The 21,116-nt window shown below is 45.0% G+C and overlaps 1 protein-coding gene across 2 annotated transcripts in view; it reads right to left on the reverse strand.

The window, feature by feature from the left end:
• SLC38A7 (solute carrier family 38 member 7) overlaps nucleotides 1-21,116 on the reverse strand; it is a 456,284-nt gene that overhangs the window by 313,909 nt on the left and 121,259 nt on the right. For both annotated transcript variants that reach the window (XM_044081294.1, XM_044081293.1), the window contains exon 5: nucleotides 8,212-8,356. In XM_044081294.1, the coding sequence (XP_043937229.1) occupies nucleotides 8,212-8,356 (145 nt within the window). The remainder of the gene's footprint in view (nucleotides 1-8,211; nucleotides 8,357-21,116) is intronic.

Consider the following 21,116-nt stretch of genomic DNA (forward strand, 5'->3'; position numbering starts at 1 on the left):
TCATTCACACCAGCATGGACAATGACTGAGTCATATTTGTACTTGTCTTGGAGTGACCTGAGTGCTTGTGTTATGTGGCGGATCCTAGCACCAGACATGCAGCTCACAGTGACCTTCTCCTTGTTCAGCCTGGTGAGCGGGACGTCAGTGTGCCTGACGATAGAGTCACCTATTACAAGTGTATCAGGTGTATTGTTTAGCCTTAAGGGCTGTGACTGTTGGGCACACTGGCTTTTGTTTTGTTTTGGGGTAGCAGTTGCTTGGGTGTCTGCTTTGGAGGTCTCTGCTGCTTAGGCAGATTTTTATTTAGAGCCTCCGAGTATGTTTTTGTGTGTTTATGTGTTTGGTTTGCTGTCGTGGTAGGTCTATGTAAGACTGGAATTGTAGTGAGTGTGGTTTCCTTCTCCTCCTGACTGGTTTTGCAGTAATGAGTTGAGAGAGCTTAGCCTCCAGTATGGCTAATGCAAAAAGGTCATGATACTGTAATGAACTGCACATCTGAATTCAAAGAAATACTCACTGTGGACAAATACGCAATATGAACAGGCACCTTAAAAATATTAGTATTTAGTTTCAGCAATAAGCAAAACCAGAGAATTCCTATATAGAGTTGTATGGCTGCAATTATGAATAAAGGTTTTTTTGGTGCTAAGTAACTGCCACAAAATACTAAACTGTTACTGCATAAGCAGAGTAGAATGGTACTTAATAGAACAGAAATAACAATATCAGGCTGTTTATTCCTCCTGGCCTGCCAGCAATACAACCCTGACTGAGCTATCAGCAGTTGCACTACATTTGTATACTGGCAAGACAAATTTGCATCGTTCTACCATACTGCAATTTGCTCTTAATGGAAGACATTTTACATTTGTTCCACATTCTCTATACATAAAATACTGCATTCTTCTTAGACTTTCTCCTAAGTCAAGAAAAAAACTTTACAGACAGTCCAACCTCTCAACGCGAGTATGGACATAGTAACATATGGAGTAAAGAAAATGATGCTACATGGGTGTGGTACAGTGGGAGTCCACATTAGGGAACATGTGGTACAGTGAGAAGACACAGATTCAGTCCATGTTAGAGATAAGTCTGACTTTCAACATGAAACACTAGGAAAAATAATGGACTACAATACCCTGGGGTCAAATAGAAAGCAAAAAACACATCTACTGGAATTCCCCATAGATGCAAATTCCCCCAGAAGGAAAATACTACCGTTCATAAATGTATCCAGAAACCTTTAGCCCCTTCTCTCTCATCAGAACAGTAGCCTGCAGCAAACTAAATGAGTGGATTCCATTATTTGAGGACTGTCAAAAATCTGCCACTTCTCGCAACTGTCTTTTAACCTCAAAGTCCACAAAATCATGATACATCTATGAAAAACAGTAGCCAGTGCAATCCATACACACTGTATATTACATTACAGGACAGCAGTATGAGAGAAGAAATGTGATCCAGTAGCAACAGTATCAGAACAGTCAGTGTTCCAATAGCCACTTTACTGGATGGTTTAGAGATATGAAGAACTAGAGGGACCTGTAATCAGTAGACAACAACTTTTTTTTTGGGGGGGGGGGGGTTAAGTTTTCTCTGGCTTAAAAACTTTACTATGTGGTTTATATGGCATATGCCTGGCCATCCCATTCTGTGGTAACCACATCCTGGGATTGGTGTGTTTAATGGCTACACACAGAGGTGGCTCACCCATGCACTTGTGATGTCATCATGCAGCTCACCTACCATGGTGAAGTGACCATGCTACCACAGTACAACCATCTGCGGGACTGATGCACTGCCACAAGGGCAGGCTAGCACTCAGACAGAAGTAATACTGTCCCATGGTCTGACCACAAGGGGAACATGAGCACTGTAGCCAGGTGAGCAACATTATAGCAGTCAGCTCATCAGTTGAGACAGAAGTACCACTGTCCACAGCCTGAACATGAGTGGGACAAAAGCACTGCCACAGAGGCCATCTGTCACTCAGATAGTAGTACTATGACAGCCTACCAGTAGGATAGAAGCAGTACTGCCTCAGGAACACAGTTCCAGACTAAATGGAATGACAAAAGGGACTAGTAAAGGAAAATAAAGAAAGAGAAAAGGGCAAGGATGGGAGTGAGGTTTAGGAGGGCATCCAAATAGTAAAAAGATGGGACCAACTGCAAGTCAAGACAATGAAAGAATTCACACTGCTAGTGACAGAAATGATGCAGGTAAATGCTATTAAATTTGCTAACCACATGTGCTGTGCAAAGCTTAAAATGTAACAAATTTCTTTGTACATTGTGCCACAAATGCAAAATGAAAAAAAACAAATTAAGCGGATAAAGGAAAGAAAATAGTTATGTATGAGATACAGTGCCCACCACTTCAGACCATCTTAAAGCTAAAGATCCAGCTGCATATATAGTTACTGGTCACAACCTCAATCAGTGCACAAAGATAAAGTCTGGTCACACAACACAAAGTCTGTGAGGAAGTACAGATGTGCCCTCTGAAACTGTAAGCAGCACATTATTTCCAATTCATAATTCACTATTGCAGTGCATGTCTTAACATTCAAAAGGTGCAACCTCACTAGAACAAGCAGGATAACCGTCTCACCCTATTTCTGCAACAGAAGAAAAGTACAGTTTTGTACCTACCATAAATGTAGATGTCCGATAGATATGCAACTGCAGTCCTGACATCTCAGGCAGCCCTTGTCGGCCAGATTCCAAAGTCTGGGCCAGAGCGGCTGGAGTATAAAGGCATCAGCAGACTCCATCTTTAGTGTTTCTTGCCCCAGATGCCAGGTGCCCTCCAAGGAAGGCTAAATTTTGTGAATGGATAAACAGATAAAACCAGACATGCACAACAGTAATAAACAGATACACCATAATATATATCCCCAGCTGATAGGCAAGGGGAGAAGGGACCCAAAAGGGGAAAAACAGAGGGGTAGGAGGGAGGGAAAACCTGACTGCAGTTGCATATCTATCGGACATCTACATTTATGGTAGGTACAAAACGTACCGCATATGTCCTTCAAGAATGCAACTGCAGTCCTGACATATGGGTTGAATACCATAGCCAAGCTGGGGTGGTAGGACTAAGCAAGAGATGGTGTAGCTAGAAGGCCCTGCAGGACTGCCAAGCAAAGCCTTTCGGGATCTGGAGTATAATGGCAGGTTGTAGTGTTTGGTATGCAATGTGCGGAGCTCCATGTAGCAGCCTCTAGAATATCTTTTGTAGCCACTCCTCTTAGAAAAGCTGTGGAAGTGGCCATAGCTCTGGTGGAGTGTGGTCTAATATTAGCTGGCACACTTTTTCCATGAAAAGAATAACAGAATCTGATGCAGTGTCCAATCCATTTTGAGATAGTTTGTTTGGTGACTGCTTTTCCTTGCACTCCAGCAGCATAGGCTACAAACAGTTGGTCAGACTTCCTGGTGGACTTTGTTCTGTCCAAGTAGTAGAGTAGCTGTCTGTGAATGTCTAAAGTATGCAGCAGCTTTTCCCCTTTATTTTGAGGGTTAGGAAAGAAAGTAGGCAGGTGAATTGCTTGGTTTAGAGACACACTGGATATCACCTTAGGCATGAATGAAGGATTGGTCCTAAGGGAAACTGTCCTGATGAAAGATGAGAAAAGGAGGAACTGCCATGAGGGACTATCTCCGAGACACTTCTTGCTGAGGTGACTGCCAACAGGAAAACCGTTTTCCAAGAGAGAAATTGCATTTCTGAAGATGCTGCTGGTTCAAAAGGAAGAGTTAATTTTTCCAAGACGTAATTGAGGTCCCATGCAGGAATTGGTAGCTTCCTTGGAGGTTTGATATTCTTTATACCTCTTAGAAGCTGTCTTAGCAAGGGATGCGAAAACACAGGTGGATCACAGTTGTAATGTGCTGTGATAGCTGAAGCGTGGATTTTGATGGAAGAGTATGAGAGGCCACTGTGAAACATTTCTGCCAAGTATTCTAATATCTGAGGTATGTTCATCAGTGATGCATCCTGGCCCTTGTTGACATTCCAGATGGTGAATCTCTTCCATTTCGGCGAAGAGGTTTTTCTTGTGGAAGGTCTGCGTGCCTCCAGCAAATGTCCTGAACTTTTTAGGAGAGAGTCATGGGTCTGAGTCATGGAACTCTCAAGCTGTCAGCTTTAAGGTTTGCAGGTTCTGATGAACAGTCTTGTAACTGTGTTGAGTCAGGAGCAGAGGCCATTGAGGCAAGGGCCATGGTTTGGTGCGAGTTATGCTCAGTAGTAGTGGATACCAGTGTTGCCTTGGCCAGTCTGGAGCTATCAAGATTCCTCTTGGTTGTTCTGCCTTGATCTTCAGTAACACCTTGGTGAGCAAAGCTAGAGGAGGGAATGCATAAATTGTTAGCAGCTGAAGGAAAGAGCATCTGTTCTCCATGCTAGAGGATGGTGTATCCTTGTGCAGAACCTTTCCAGGTGATGATTGAGATGAGATGCAGAGATCTATGTCTGGTCTTCCCCATGCAGATGCTATTTGTGAGAAAATGCGTGGGTGTAGCATCCATTCGTGTGGATCCAAGAAATTTCTGCTCAACCTGTCTGCCAGAACATTGTCCTTGCCCGGAACAAACTGGGATTGCAAGTAGATGTTCAGTTTCAGGGACTTTTCCCAAAGAGTCATTGTTAGTCTGCAGAGGGGGTAGGAATGAGTGCCCCCTTGTTTGTTTATGTACCACATGACAGTGGTGTTGTCTGTCCTTATTAGCAGATGACCTTGCTGAAGAGAATTTCCAGAGGCTTCTATTGCATGTATCACTGCCAACATCTCTTTTTGATTTATGTGCTGATGCATCCCCATGGGAGTCCATTGCCCTTGAATGCATCTGCCATCCATGTGCGCCCCCCATCCATGGTCTGAGGCGTCTGTTGTAATAGTTTGACTTGTTGGAGGTTTGTTGAAAAGCATGCCTTCGTTTAAGTGTCTTGCTTGAGCCCACCACAAAAATTCCCTTTGCAGGCATGGTATGAGTGGTATTATGTCTTCTAGGTTGTGGCTGTGTTAGGCCCACAAGCTTTTTAGGTCCCAGAGAAGCTTTCTCATGTGTAGTCTTGCCAGAGGGATTAGAAGAATGCAAGATGCCATGAACCCCAGGGCCTGCAGGGTCTTCCTTGCGGTCAGGTGGGTTAATTTTGCTAGGCCTTTGAAGTAAGCTGTTAAATTCTCTTGTTTCTCCTCGGTGAGGAAAGCCATTTGTAGCTGTGTGTCCAGTTTTGCTCCTAGAAAAATAATCTCTTGGGATGGCAGTAATCTTGATTTTTGAATGTTGACTGTGTATCCCAAGGCCTGCAGCAACTGAATGACGTAATCCAAGTGTTTTATCAAGGTCTGTTTGCTGTCTGCTTGTATTAGGCAGTCGTCCAGGTAAGGGTATATTTGAATCCCTGAGTCTGAAATGCCACTACTGATGCCAGGCATTTCGTGAATACTCTGGCGGTGATATAAGCTTCAAACGGCAATGCTGAGAATTGATAGTGCTCTGTTCCTGCAAGAAATCTGAGGTATCTTCTGCAACTGTGTCTGATAGGGACATGCAGGTATGCCTCCTTGAGGTCCAGAGTAACCAGCCAAGCATGGGAAGAAGTTGCTGTAATGTCAGCATCTTGAATTTTGGCACCATGAGAAAAGTATTTAGAATGGACAAGTCCAATATAGGCCTCCATTGTTTTTCCTTTCTTGGAACAAGGAACAGTCTTGAATAAAATCCCTGGCCTTGTTCCTGAGGAGGAACCATCTCTATTGCTTTTATTTGTAACAGCTTTGAGACTTCTATGAGTGCCTCTGCCCTTTGATTTTGTGGCAGGTTTGGCATGCCTTGTCCTGTTGGTAAGGTATGGAAGTGGAACCTGTAACCTCTGTCTATTATGTCCGGAATCCAAGTGTCCTTTGTTATAATGTGCCAGTTATTTGAGAATAGAGATAATTTTCCGCCTAAAGGTGCTTCTCTTTGAGCCTTGGTAGGCGGAGTGAAAGGTAAGTCATTGTGATTGTCCCTGTGGTGCAGGTGAACTACCTGTGCCACTTCTCTGATTTTGTGGTTGCCATTGGCGTCCCCATGTAGGAGCCTCGGTATTGCCCTCTACCTTGTGCACGCCTGTTCTTTCCCCTTTGAAACTTGTCAGAGTCTGGAAAGGACCAATTCTTTGAAGGCCAATTCCTGCTGAACCTTGGTGGCTGAACCTGGAGGAAATCCTTTACTGTCTGTACTGATTTTGCCTTCTCCTCAATAGATTTTAACACATCCTGAGCATTAGTACCAAAAAGCTTCTGTTTATCCAGAGGTGCGTCCAGGAGCTTTACTTTAACATGATCTGGCAGTGGCTGTTCTTTCAACCAAGCATGTCTACGGATAACAGCCCCTGTCATAGCTGCCCTACATGAAGCCTCCAATGCATCATAACCACACTGTAGAAAATGATTACTAACCTGCTGGGTATTATGAAACAAATCCTGCAATGCCTTTTTATCTATAGGCTCAGGAGAGGCTATCTTTTTCTGCAAATCATCCAGTAAATAATCCTGGTACTGAAACATACGAAAAAGGCAGTTAAGTGACCTCATGGCAAGGGTGGAAGAGGTATAAACTTTTTTAACCCCTCTCTCCAGGGACCTTGCTTCCCTGTCAGCTGGCAGTGGATTCCTGGCTGAGGAGGTAGCCACTCCTTTGGGGCCCTGTGAAATAGTTTCTAGATCCACAGAGTGGGCCTTAAAGAGATGCTTGTGAGTGTCAGGGACCCTGTAATATCTGTCTGGCTTGACAGGAGCAGGAGAGAGAGAATCAGGGGAAGCACTGGAGTTGGAGAAAACATCATCCAGGACATCCAAAACTGGAGGGATAGCTAAAGGTCTGTGCTGGGGAATTCCTGACCCTGCCACTTAAAATTTTACCTCATGGAGTGGAGGACTTCACCGAAAGAAAAATCCTCTGGAGGAGAGGCAGAGGGAATAGATCCCTCAGCATCAGAGTCCTCATAGGCCTGGAAGGATTCTTCATGGGTATCTGAATGCTCTGAATCCCCAGAGGCTTCATCTGAAGAGAGGTTGTCTGCCTGCTCACTTCTAGGCCTTTTTTCTGCAGGCGGCTGAGAACCCCTGCCTGAGTGAGGCTGAGACCCCCTGATAAGAGAGATTAGATCTGCAGCCAGAGACATGATTTGTCTGTCAGAAGAAGGGGCCTGAGAAGTAGGTTTGTTTAGATGGCTGTGGCCTGGCTGGCCAGCCTGCCGTGCAAAGGCCTTGATTGACATGGATACAGGAGGCCCAGCTGCTGCCCCGTGCAGGGGTAACTTTGTCCACGGGAATGATGTGGGTAGATCCAGAACTTGGTTTCGGAGGAAAATCAACAACGGCACGGTGTAGTCTCGAGACTGAGAGATGAGTTAACGGTGTTGTCGGCCTGGAGCAGTTGAATTACCGCTTCGAAGGCGGTTATTCAAGCACCATGGCGCTAGCGCTATATCGGTGGAAGACGGGCCGAGGATGTCGGTCCCCGCCCTTCGCTTTTTGTAGGTTGTGCTGTCGGTTGTTCGCCAAAATGTCTTCAGCAAACTCTGCCGGCGCCTGAGAGTATTTAAAGCAAGCACAGGCAGCACAGGCCGAGACGTCGTGGTCTGGGCCCAGGCAAGGGAGGCAGTAAGAATGGAAGTCCTTATGAGGTATTTGTTTACCACAAGACAAACAATTATTAACTTTCTCAATTTGTTCTGACATCGGCTGAGGCAAGAAAAAAAGTTCCCCAGCGGGGTACTTAGCTTTTAGATGGCTTCGGTAACTGAAAACACAGGAGCTGACCGACCGGCACTTGCGAACTGCTTCTGCTTCGGGCACCGCACGGCAAGAAAGACTGAAGAAGATGGCATCGGCTGATGCCTTTATACTCCAGCCGCTCTGACGTCGGGGAGGAGGCGACATCGGCCCGGACCCCAGACTTTGGAATCTGGCCGACCGAAGGGCTGCCTGAGGCAGGACAACCCATATGTCAGGACTGCAGTTGCATTCTTGAAGGACATCAATTAAACTACCTCACTACTGTAATAAAAAAATAACCATATATTCATCCATGTCATCCTTGAAAATGTCAGTGAAACAATTTAAATTAAGCAAGACTTCCCCAATTACAATAGTGAGCATTTACTCCAGCAATCAGTACATGATACACCTCTTACTCTAGCGGTCAGTACCTGGCATACTTCTGGAATCCAATTTCTTTAGGTATGGATAGTGGCAGGATCAGAAAGATGGAAGTTATGCAGAGGGTGAATTTACGGTCCGTGTACCAGTGCTTGCTCCCAGTTCCTTCCGATTCATGAGCTATTGCTGCAGATACTATAAAAAAAAAAACGGACAAATGAGACTATTCGCTTTAATACTTAACAACTAACAGCAAAATTTATTTTAATGCAAGGCTACTGAAAAGGACAAACTGTCTTATCTTTATGGGAACTAACAGCCCTTGCAATAAAATATCAACAATTATGATGCCAGTTTTACAGTCATAGAATACAACACTAAGAACAGGCGAAATGCAAACAGCATTACAGGCGCACACTACTATATGAATGCAAAATATGAATGGAAAGCACACATCAATATGTAGCTATAAATGGTAATTTCAAAGAATAAAGGTGTGCCTGCCTGAGCCCATCACCCTCCCCATGTAAGAATGCCACCAATGATGTACTTACATTTTGCAGTTTTATTACCCATTATTATGTATGGGGCATGCTTCTTTACACTAATGTCCATAACATCAGTCACATGTGCTCACTAGTTATACTCATCCTTGCATAAGTCTTAGAATTCTGTCTTCCTCCACGTTGCAATGTCATTACCTCCAATGTTTATATAGAATGACATTATACGCATAGTCTGTGCTTCTGTAATATCAGCATTTTACCCATACCATTCTTCCTGCATCATCACCACATCCCAACTACCACTGTCATTACCACCAAGATTCTCCATGTTGGTGTACGTTAACAGCCACTACTCCCCTCACCCAAATTTCAAGGGCTCTAAGTAACCCCTCTGATTCTACCCCAGGTAAGCCCCACTGTTGATTACCAGCTTACAGTGTATAAATCCAACGATGCACAAGACTCTACAACTCATCAGAAAAAGGATCTACTACTTCTGTAGGCATGATCTAATGAGAACTACAGAAGAAATGCTACAAAGGCTGGGGGTCCTCACTCATTTTTTTTGGGGGGAGGGGTCTAATTGACATTTTCAAACAGTTACAGTCTCACAATCAATGCTCCTAACATTTGTCCACTGCCACCATTTATGGCTGACAACATTGTGTAAAAAGAAGACTTTAGTCTCCACTAGAGGCTATACCGCCAGTGGCAACCTTTACCATTATCCTGGGATAGGTCAGTATTCTTAATTCATCCTACACTCCAGGCTCTGGATGTCCATCTTTCAGTGACCAGGTCTCATTTCTAAACCCTGGTCACTGGAGAAAAAGATGGGCTCACTTCTCTTCCAGTCACAGACCTCCTACTATCAATGTATTATCAGCACTGCTGTGCTTTATTATCATTTGCCCACCACCAATATTCCTAGAATCACTTGGTCATTATGATCAATCTTATTATAATCATTTTTAATATAAAGTACAGTTTTGTACCTACCATAAATGTAGATGTTCGAGTGTTCACCCTGCTGCAGTCATCACACTTGGGTTATCCTGTCGTCAGGTGGTCCCGCAGTCGGCCGGAATTCCAAAGTCTTGGTCTGGCGTTGGTTGGTGTCACCTCTTCCCTGACGTCAGTGCGCCAGGGGTACATATAATGCAACCGACACCATTTTCTTCAGTTTTTCTTGCCCCAGATGTCAGGTGACCCCAAAAAGGTGGTCGGAATTAGTACCAAATGGAGTGAACACTGCACAAACACAAAATCCCTTCAGCTATAAGCAAATACATCAGTAAGGCATAGAAGGGACTTTTCCAGAAGATCAGAGGGGATGGAGGGAGAGTAACCTGGACTGCAGCAGGGTGAACACTCGAAAATCTACATTTATGGTAGGTACAAAACTGTACTATGTTCATCGTGTTACCCTGCTGCAGTCATCACACTTGGGTTGAATCCCAAAGCTAAGGTAGGGGGAGGTATCACAGAGGGTTAGTGGAGGTAATAAGGCCCTGCAGAACTGCAGTGGCGAAGCCTGCCCTGGACTTAGAGTAAAGAGGTAAGTGATAGTGTTTGGTAAAGGTGTGTACTGAACTCTAAGTTGCAGCTTCTAAAATTTCCTTGGTTGGAACCCCCCCTGAGAAAAGCTGTAGAGGTAGCTGTTGCCCTGGTAGAGTGGGATCTAATGGTAGCAGGAACTGGTTTCCCATGATGGGTATAGCAGAAACATATGCAATGACCTATCCATTTAGAAATGGTTTGCTTAGATACAGCCTTCCCTTGAAAAGCTGTAGCATAGGATACAAAGAGCTGGTCAGTTTTTCTGAAAGCCTTAGTTTTGTCCAAGTAGTAACGAAGCTGCCTGTGAATGTCCAAGGAATGCAGGAGTCTCTCACCTTTGTTCTGTGGATTGGGGAAGAAGGTGGGTAAGTGGATGGTTTGATTCAAAGCTACACTGGAAACCACCTTAGGCATGAAGGAAGGATTAGTTCGTAGAGAAACTCTGTCTTGATGAAAAATGAGGAAAGGTTCCACTGCCATTAGTGCCTGTAGCTCTGAGACTCTCCTAGCTGAAGTTATTGCTAGGAGCAGGGCAGTCTTCCATGATAGGAACTGAATATCTGCAGTGAAAGCTGGTTCAAAGGGAGGTAGGTGTTAGTTTTTCCAGAACAAAGTTGAGGTCCCATGTTGGTGTAGGAGCTCTCCTGGGTGGTCTAATGTTTTTTGCCCCTCTGAGGAACTGCCTTAGAAGAGGATGTGAAAATAAAGGTGGATCTGTGTTGTAGTGAGCTGAAATAGCTGAAGCATGGATTTTAATTGAGGAAAAGGAAAGTCCTTTGTGCAACATCTCAGCTAAATACTGTAGAATGTGAGGTTGAATTGTGTCTTAGCCTTTAGCTTGGTTCCAGGCACAAAACCTTTTCCATTTGTCTGAATAAGCCTTCCTGGTACTTGGCCTCCTGGCTTCCAGAATAACATCCAGAACTGCTTGTGAAAGAGGAGCTGGTTGGATGTTTAGTTGATTTGCCATGCAGCCAGATTTAAAGTTCTGAGCTGGCTGTGAAGAATCTGTTTGTTTTGTTGTGTGAGCAAATGGGGTATTTGAGGCAATATCCATGGTGGGCTGTGGGCCATATTTTTCAATAGTGGGTACCAGTGCTGGTGTGGCCAGTCTGGGGCTATGAGAATCAGTCGTGGTCTTTCCTTTTTGACCTTCAAAAGAACCTTTGTGAGGAGAGGTAATGGAGGGAAGGCATATGCTGTCAGGTTTTTCCAACTGAAAGAGAGAGAGAGTCCACTTTCCAAGCTTGATGGTGGAAAGTCCTTGTACAAAATCAGTTGGTAGTTTTGAGGACTGGCAAACAGGTCTATGTTTGGAAGGCCCCATTTTTGAGTTATCATTGCAAATATTTGTGGATCTAGTTTCCACTCGTGGGGATCTTTGATGTTTCTGCTGAGGTCATCTGCCAATGTGTTCTTCTGTCCTGGCAAGAATTGAGCTTGTAACTGGACTTGGTAGGCCAGAGCTGTGTTCCATAAGATCATTGCTTGCCTGCACAGAGGGTAGGAATGTGTACCTCCTTGTTTGTTTATGTACCACATTAATGTGGTGTTGTCAGTCTTTATTGCAAGTTGTCCTGGATGTAATAGATCCTTGAAGGCTGTCAGAGCTTTCTGTACAGCTAGCATCACTTTTTGATTTATGTGCAGATTTCTTTGATCTGCAGTCCATAGGCCTTGAATGCATTGTCCTGCCATGTGTGCCCCCCAGGCGTAGTCTGAAGCATCTGTTGTGATAGTCTGCCTGGCTGGGGGCAAGGTGAAAGGCTGACCCTTGTTGAGGTGACATGCCTGTGACCACCATAGAAATTCCTGTTGTAGGCAAGGAATGAGAGATATCATTGTGTCCAAGCTGTGGCTGTGTTGAGACCATACGCTTTTTAGGTACCACTGTAATTTCTTCATATGCAGCTTTGCAAATGGTATTATTAGTATGCAAGATGCCATGAAGCCCAAAGCCTGCAGAATTTTTCTTGCAGTTAATTGGGTCTTTGTTGCCATTGTCTTGAAATATTGAGTCAGTTGTAGTTGCTTGTCTGGCGTAAGATAAGCCTTCTGGGCCGTTGTATCCAAGCTGGCACCCAGGAATGTCATTTTTTGTGAGGGTACTAGTTTTGACTTCTTTCAGTTTACTGTGTACCCCAGGCAGTTTAGTAGATGCTTTACAAAGGCCAGATTATGTAAGAGAATGTCTTTGCTTTCTGCTTGGACGAGGCAGTCATCCAGGTATGGATATATTTGAATTCCTCTTTGTCTGCAGTATGCAATTACTGGTGCCAGGCATTTTGTGAAAACTCTGGGCACAGTAGATAAGCCAAAGGGCAGTGCAGAGAATTGGTAATGGGTTGAACCTGCAATGAAACGGAGGTATCGTCTGCAACTTTGTCTGATAGGGACATGCAGGTATGCCTCCTTGAGGTCCAACATTACTAGCCATGCTTCCTTGTCCAACATGGGAAGTAGCTGCTGTAGTGTTAGCATCTTGAATTTGGGTACTTGTAAGTAAGTGTTTAGAATTGAAAGGTCCAGAATTTGTCTCCAGGCATTGTCCTTTCTGGGCACTAGAAAGAGTCTTGAGTAAAATCCTTGGCCTTGCTCTCGAGTAGGAACCAGCTGAATGGCTCATGCCCATGAGAGCTGTAATTTGCTTTTGTGCCTCTGCCCATTGATTTTGTGGCAGGTTTGGCATTCCTCTTTTCATTGGCAAGGTGTGAAAGTGGAATCTGTATCCTCGTAAAATTATGTCTAGGACCCATTTGTCCTTTGTGACCATCTGCCAGTTGTCTGCAAAAAGTGCGAGTTTTCCCCCCAAGGGGGCTGCCAAGAGAGTATTGCTTGGCCAGATGAGGTGCAAGTCACTGAGTGGATTGAGACCTGTCTTCTCCTCCCTTCTGTGTTGTAGTGCCTCCTTGGCGAGGTTTATACTGGGCTTGTGGTTGTCCTCTGCCCCTTGGGCGTCTATATTTACCCCTCTGCGGTCTGTCAGTGGCTGGAAAGGACCAATTATTTGTTGGCCAGTTTCTGCTGAAGCGAGGGGGTTGTACTTGTAGGAAATCTTTGACTGTCTGCATAGATTTTGCCTTATCTTCCATTTTCTTTAAAACTTCTTCTCCTTTAACTCCAAAAAGAACATCCTGCTGTAAGGGAGCATCTAGTAGTTTTGCTTTAACATGATCAGGCAGAGTTTGTTCCTTTAACCAAGCATGCCTACGTATAACAGATCCAGTGACAGCTGCTCTGCAGGAGGCCTCCAAAGAATCAAACCCACATTGTAAGATATGTTTGCCCACCTGCTCAGTGGCGTGCAACAGATCCTGTACTTCTTTCAATTCAGATTGTTGAGGGAGAGTGGTTATTCTTTGCTTTAACTGAGATTAGAAATTGCTGATACTTAAGCATATGAAATTGACAATTCAGTGCCCTCATAGCTAGTGTGGCTGAGGTGTAAACCTTTTACCCCCACCTGTCTAGTGCTCTGGAATCCCTCTCAGAAGGTACTGGGTTTTTAGCCATAGAAGCCATAGCCCCCTTGGGACCCTGGGAGATAGTCTCTGGGTCAGCTACTGGGCTTTTGTAAAGAAATTTGTGGGAATCAGGCACTCTGTAGAATCTGTCAGGCTTAGCCAGAGCAGGAGGTAGAGAGTCTGGGTTGAAACTGGATTCTAAATAGACATCATCCACAATGTCCAAAACTGATGGGATGGCAAGTGGTCTATGTTGGGGGAGTAAAAGAAACTCTCTGAGCCTTTTCTTTGAATCAGAGTAGTCTTGTCCTTCCCAGTGAAAATGTTCCCTCATAGTGTGTAAAGTTTCCCCAAAGGGGTAGTCTTCAGGAGGAGAAGCTGAGGGAATAGTCTCCTCAGCATCAGAATCTTCATAAGGAGAGAAGGAATAGTCTTGGTCCTCAGAGGAGTCTGAAGAAATGGACATTTGCTCAGAGGAAGCAAAATCTTCCTCTTGTCTAGGCCTTTTGTCAGGAGGGGGCTGTAAACCCCTGATTATAGAAATCAAATCTTCAGCCATTTTGAGCATCTGTTTCTTAGGCATAGGGCCTTGAACAGGAGACTGAAGTGCAGTCCTTTTAGTTTTAGAAGGAGTCTTCGACTTAGAAAACGTTTTAATGGTGAGAGTCGTCGGTCTGAAAACGCCTTCAGAAACTGATGGTGTTTCTGTAGCACCAATGTCTTTTGAAGCAAAGTTGTTGGAAGGGCCCGAAGTAAAAGGCTGCGTCGGCCTGGTACATTCTGTCAAAATTTCCATAGCGGTCTCGGGTTCCAGATCTGCGGTAGTCAGGGGCTGCGTCGGAGCCTCACTGAGGACCGGAGACCGGATCAGCCGAGGTCTCGGAATCTGTCTTAGGCCTGGGCTGCCTGTCCTTATCCCTGCGTTTTTTGTGCACGCCGGTAGTCAGTTGCTCCGACGGCATGTTGTAGTTAAATTTCCTACCAAAGCAGTGTCGTGCGAAATCAAAGCGTCTTTTAGTATTACGCTTATTAAACCTATCACAAAACCGACAAGAAGTGACGTTGTGGTCTGGGCCTAGGCAAGGTATGCAATAAGAATGAAAATTCTTATGAGGTATTTGCTTCCCACAAGAAATACAATTGTTAACTTTTTCTGACATCGGTCTGAGGCAAGAAAAGTTTCCCCAACGGGGTACTTAGCTTTATAGAAGACTTCGGTCTGAAATTCGAATTCGAAAATCTCAGGAGTCGGCCGACCGCACTTGCGAACGGTTTCTGCTTCGGGCACCGCGCGGCAAGAAAGACTGAAGAAAATGGCGTCGGTTGCATTATATATACCCCTGGCACACTGACGTCAGGGAAGAGGCGAGAGCAACCGACGCCGGACCAAGACTTTGGAATTCCAGCCGACTGCGGGACTGCCTGACGACAGGATAACCCAAGTGTTATGACTGCAGCAGGGTAACACGATGAACATCTATTTACTTGGTGTTGTGTAATACAGTATTGTGTCTCAACAAGTTTTTCAGGGTTTATGACACTTTAATTGTAAAAGAGATCTTGTGTATAAAAAAAAGGAAATGACATTCTGGAATATGTATTCTAATGAAGTGTCCGTTGAGAGATGAAACTGTTCAACCTTTCTTTTTTATTTTAAATAAAACTGAAATTATTGTGCGTAATACTTGCTTTGTTCCTTGCACTCATTCTTCTTGGTTATCAATTTTTAGGAGCGAGACTTTTTTTGCTTCTCACTGGGTCATTATCATGACTGCTCCTCATTGTTAACATGGTATTAAATCACTGCTGTGCCATAAATGACCACAGTGGTCCTAAATCTCTACTGCGCCATACACTGCCACAGTGTTAAGGGTCTTAATTCACTGCTGTGCCACACATTATCATGGAGTTAAGGGTAATAATTCATAATTGCCACAGTGGTAATAGCACTGCCTCACTGTACCACGAAAATGAATGACTATCATTTTGCCACACTATGTTCAGGTATCCCATACTACTAAAATCACTATCACCACTTCCTATATTTTTTGTAATGCTTACAGTACCACTAAAATACAAAATTGGAGACACTGACGACAAACCAGAAGAACAAAACACCCATTCCATTTTTCTAGAGCCCACCCTTTTAAACAAAAACAAGCAGTTATAAAGGGACAATTTGTACAGGCGGCTAGGATGGTATCTTCAATGGAGTTGTTTCTAGAGGAATTTGATAATTTGAAAAGTATGTTTTTAAGATGAGGTTACCCTATTTATGTAATAAATTAAGTGATGCTGGAGGTGTTGAATAAATGCGAAAGGAGACACTTTGCTCCCATCATTAGAGACTATGTTGAATAATGTGAGAAGATCGGAGGAGTGTTTAACACATAGTTAGTATGTTCTTTGAGACAGAAGGGAGGGGTGTGGAGATAGTGAACCCTCAAAACTATGGAAATGTGTTTACGACCTCATTTATCACTACATTTTGTGTAAATAGTAGACAGATTTGTGATATACTTATGAAAAACTGGCAATTGTGGAAAAAGGCTAAGGACATTAGGGACGTTGTGGGAGACAGACAGTATAGCTGTTTATACTTACCATAAATGTAGATGTTAGAGTGTATTCACTGCTGCAATCATCACATTTGGGTTATCCCTGCCAGGGTAGCCCTCGGCCAGCCCAAATACCAGAGGTTTAGTATTTCTGTGTCGGTTGCTGTCACTTCAGGACTGACGTCAGGTTGTCAGTAACATAAAGTAAGGCAGCCAAGGCCATTACATCAGTTTTTCTTGCCCTAACCTGTCAGGAGCTCCCAAGTGGAAGCCAGGTTCTGGTGGAAGAACCCCACCAGTAGAAAGTAAATGCCAATATGTTCCTTGTAAGGAAAGAGAAGAAAGCAGAGGGGGATGGAGGGAGGGAAACCCGGACTGCAACAGTGAATACGCTCGAACATCTACATTTATGGTAAATGTACAAAACTGTACTATGTTCTTCGTGTTTCACTGTTGCAGTCACCACATTTGGGTTGATTCCCAAAGCTGAGGAAATGGGTGGCGGCAGTCAAGGAAACTAGGGGCTGGCTAGGATGTCCTGGAAGACTACAGAGGCAAACCCTGCCCTGGATTTGGAGAAGATAGGCAGGTGGTAATGTTTAGTAAAGGTGTGACCAGATGTCCAGGTGGCAACCTCCAGATGTCCCTGGTCGGGACTCCTCTAAGGAAAGCGGCAGAGGTGGAGGCTGCTCTGGTGGCGTGAGTCTTGACCCCCTTGGGGGGAGGCTTTCCATGTTGCTTGTAGCAGAAATGGATGCAGTGTGCTATCCACTTTGAAATGGTGTGTTTGGAGATGGCTTTGACCTCTGCCCCTGCAGCAAAGCTAACCAGCAATTGATCAGACTTTCTGAAGGATTTAGTCCTGTCTAGATAGAATCTGAGCTCTCTGTGTACATCTATAGAGTGCAGGATCCTTTCCCCCTTGTTCTGTGGGTTAGGGAAAAAGGTGGGCAAATGAATGGATTGGTTGAGAGCCACGCTGGACACCACCTGGGGCATGAAGGATGGGTTAGTTCCGAGGTATACCCTGTCAGCATGGAAAATGATGAAGGGTTCCACAGCCATGAGTGCTTGCAGCTCGGAGACCCTTCTGGCTGAAGTGATGGCCAGAAGGAAAACTGTCTTCCAGGAGAGAAATTTTAGCTCTGCTGAACAGGCTGGTTCGGGGGGGGGGCAGGGTGTGCTTTTCCAACACAAAGTTAAGGTCCCAAGCTGGGGTTGGTGCTCTTCTGGGTGGCCTCAAGTTGCTAGCCCCTCTTAGGAACTGTTTGATCAAAGGGTGTGAGAAAAGGGGCTGCTCAGTGGGGAAATGAGCAGAGATAGCAGAAGCATGAATTTTAACGGAGGAAAAAGAGAAACCACTGTGTAGCAGGTCAGCTAAGTCATTCTGGATGAGAGGGAGGGAGGACTGTGCCATATTGGCTCCCTTAGTCTGAATCCAGGTACAGAACCTTTTCCATTTGTCAGCATAAGACTTTCTAGTGCTAGGGCATCTGGCCTCACATGTAACCTCTAGAACCCGTTTACTGAGGTGGCAGATTGATTGGGAGCTAGGGAATAAGCCAAGCTGCCAAACTAAGGATCTGCAATTGAGGATGCATGAATTCTCCTTCCCTCTGGGTCAGGAGGGTTGGAATCTGAGTGAGATGCTATGGTGGCAGTGGGGACAGGCTGCGCAGCAGTGGGTACCAGTGCTGGAGAGGCCAGTCTGGAGCAATAAGAATTGTCCTTGGTTTTTCCTCCTTTATTTTGAGCAGTACCCTGGGGGTGACAGGTAGTAGAGGAAAGGCAAAGACCGATAGACTGACCCAGGGGAAGGACAGGGCATCCACTTTCTAAGCCATGCAGTGATGCTCCCTGGTGCAGAACTTGCTGTGCTGATGCTTGATGTGGGAGGCAAAGAGGTCGACCTTCGGAGTGCCCCATTTTTGAGTTATTAGGGTGAAGGTTCTTTTGTCAAGCTGCCACTTGTGTGGGTCCAGAAGATTTCTGCTTAACTGGTCTGCCAGAGAGTTTTGAGAACCTGGTAGGAATTGTGCTAACACCTGGAGTTGCATGGCAGCGGCTGTGTGCCAAAGGGCCATGGTCAGTCTGCATAGAGGGTAGGAGTGAGTCCCTCTCTGCTTGTTGATACGGTGTTGTCTGTTTTGATCAGGAGAGCCCCTGGGGAGAGAAGGGGCTTGAAAGCTGTCAAGGCATGCTGGACAACTATCATCTCTTTTTGGCTGATGTGCAGATGGATTTGCTGTGGGCTCCAATGGCCCTGTATGCACCTGCCATCGAGGTGTGCACCCCAGGCATAGTCTGACGCATCTGTGTTGTGGGTCTGGGAGGCGGGCGGGTGAGAAAGGTAGTCCCTTGTTGTGGGAGCATGCTGTTGCCCACCAAAGAAAATCTTTTCTGAGGCAAGGTATCACGGGTATAAGAGTCTCCAGGTCTTGACAGTGTTGACACCAAAGGCTTTTTAGGTGCCACTGTAGTTTCCTCATATGCAGTCTGGCATATGGAATGAGTAGAATGCAAGATGCCATGAACCCCAGAGCTTGCAGGATTTTCCTTGCAGATAACTGGGGTCTGGTGGCTAGTTGAGAGAAGTAGGCTGTCAGGAACGTTTGCTTTCCTGGTGTAAGGAATGCCATCTGGGATGCTGTGTCCAGGCTTGCTCCCAGGAATATAATCCTTTGGGTGGGTATCTGTTTGGATTTCTTTTCGTTGATTGTGTACCCTAGGGAGGTTAGTAGGGACTTTACAAAGGCCAAGTGCTTGAGCAGCTTTTCCTGGCTGTCTGCCGGAATTAGGTAGTCATCTAAGTATGGGCATATCTGGATATTCTTTTGTCTGCAAAAGGCAGTAGATAAGCCAAAGGGAAGTGCAGAGATCCTGCCCTGAAACTGACATATTTCCTGCATGATTCCCTGATAGGAATGTGGAGGTAGGCCTCTTTTAGGTCTAGGGTGGCTAGCTAAGCATCCTTGGACAGCATGGGTAGCAGTTGCTGGATGGTGAGCATTCTGAATTTTGGTATCACCAGGAAGGTGTTTAGAATGGATAGATCAAGGATGGGGTGCCAGGTGCCCTCTTTTCTGGGTACTAGAAAAAAGTTTGGAGTAGAAACCTTGGCCTTTCTGTTTGGCAGGAAAGTACTCTATTGCCATCCTAGAGAGCAGGGAAAGGACTTGCTTTTGCACCTCTGTCCACTGGTTTGGGGAAGGTCTGGGAACCCTTTTGGAGTTGGAAGGGTGTGGGAAGAAAATGTGTATCCCTGGGACACTGTGTTGAGAACCCAGTGGTGGTTGGTAATGGTAGCCCAGGTGCTTGTGTGAAAGGACAGTTTTCCTCCTAGGGTTAAGTGAAAGTGGGCAGAGGGAGGTGGTGGGGGATGAGAGTCATTGTGAGTTCTTACAATAAGGGGTGGCTTAGAACTCCCTGTTTTTGAAGTGGAGGAAGTGCACTGTTTAGATCTCTGCATTCCCTGTGGCTGCTGTCTGGGGGGGGGGGTCTGCTCCAATGGGGTCTGGGCTAAACTGACCTGGTGGGAGCAGGAAAGGACCAGTGCTTGGAGGAACAATGCCTGCTGAAACTGGGTGGCTGGACCTGTAAGAAGTCCTTAACTGTCTGCATACATTTTGCTTTTTCGTCCATCTTTTTTTAAGACCTCCACTGCCTTAGTGCCAAATAAGTTGTCTTTGTGCAAGGGTGCATTCAACAATTTAGATTTACCATGGTCTGGCAAGGGCTGTTCCTTAAGCCATGCATGTCTTCTAAGGACAGAACTGGTGACTGCTGCCCTGCAAGAAGCTTCTAGGGCATCAAAACCACAGTACAAGGTGTGTTTAGTTACTTGACTGGCAGAATGCATTAACTCTTGTAGCTCTTTGGCTTCTGCACAAGCAGGAAAGGAAGACATTTTTATTTGAGGAGTTCCAGGATATGTTGCTGAAATTTTAGCATATGGAACTGGCAATTTACTACTCTGATAGGACTGTAAGAGAAAATATCTAGCTACAATAAGGGCCCGACGTCGTATAGTTCTGGCGTTGAACAAAGCACAGAAATGACAGTGAGGGACGTCGTGGCCTGGGCCTAAGCAAGTGACGCAGTAAGAATGAAAGTCTCGGTGTGGTATTTGCTTTCCACAGGCGAGACAATTGTTAACTTTTTCTAACATCGGTTAGTGCAAGAAAAAAGGATCCCCAATGGGGTACTTAGCTTGAGAAGACTTCAGCTTCAGTTCGGAAGACGAAACTCAGGTAGCGGCTGACCAACACTCGTGCGAACTGGTTCTGCTTCGGGCTCCGTGGCAAGAAAGACTGGTGTAATGGCATTGGCTGCCTTACTTTATACTACTGACTACCTGATGTCAGTCCAGAAGCGACAGCAACTGACACAGAAATACTAAGCCTCTGGTAATCGGGCCGGCTGAGGGCTACTCTAGCAGGGATAACCCAAATGTGATGACTGTATACTGTTCTCTGCGTTGCCAATGTTTATGTTCTTATACATGCTCTAATTATCCTAAGAGAAATTAAACTGGAAAAAGAGACAAATGCCCTGCATTGTATGAGCAGTTTCACAGTTTTTTTATTCTGGAATCTCTAGTTCTAAATGAAAGGAAAGGACCCTGGACCTTGTTCTTAGAAAAATGTACGCTTATATGTCAATTACATTTGAATGCTATGTGTTGGCCAGGGCTAAATAAACAGGTGTCGATTAGTAGCATTTTAAAGCTGAAAGCAATACAAAAAAACAGAAGGAATTGCATACATTCAAGGTTCTATATTGTACTGGTAATTACATCTGCCTAATATGCAGAAAGTCCTGGGTTTGATTCCCAGTTTTTACACACACTGATTTTTATTAAATTGAT

This window comes from Protopterus annectens, chromosome 8.part0 (genome assembly GCF_019279795.1).
Source record: "Protopterus annectens isolate FY-2018-M chromosome 8.part0, PAN1.0, whole genome shotgun sequence".
Classification (NCBI taxonomy): domain Eukaryota; kingdom Metazoa; phylum Chordata; order Ceratodontiformes; family Protopteridae; genus Protopterus; species Protopterus annectens.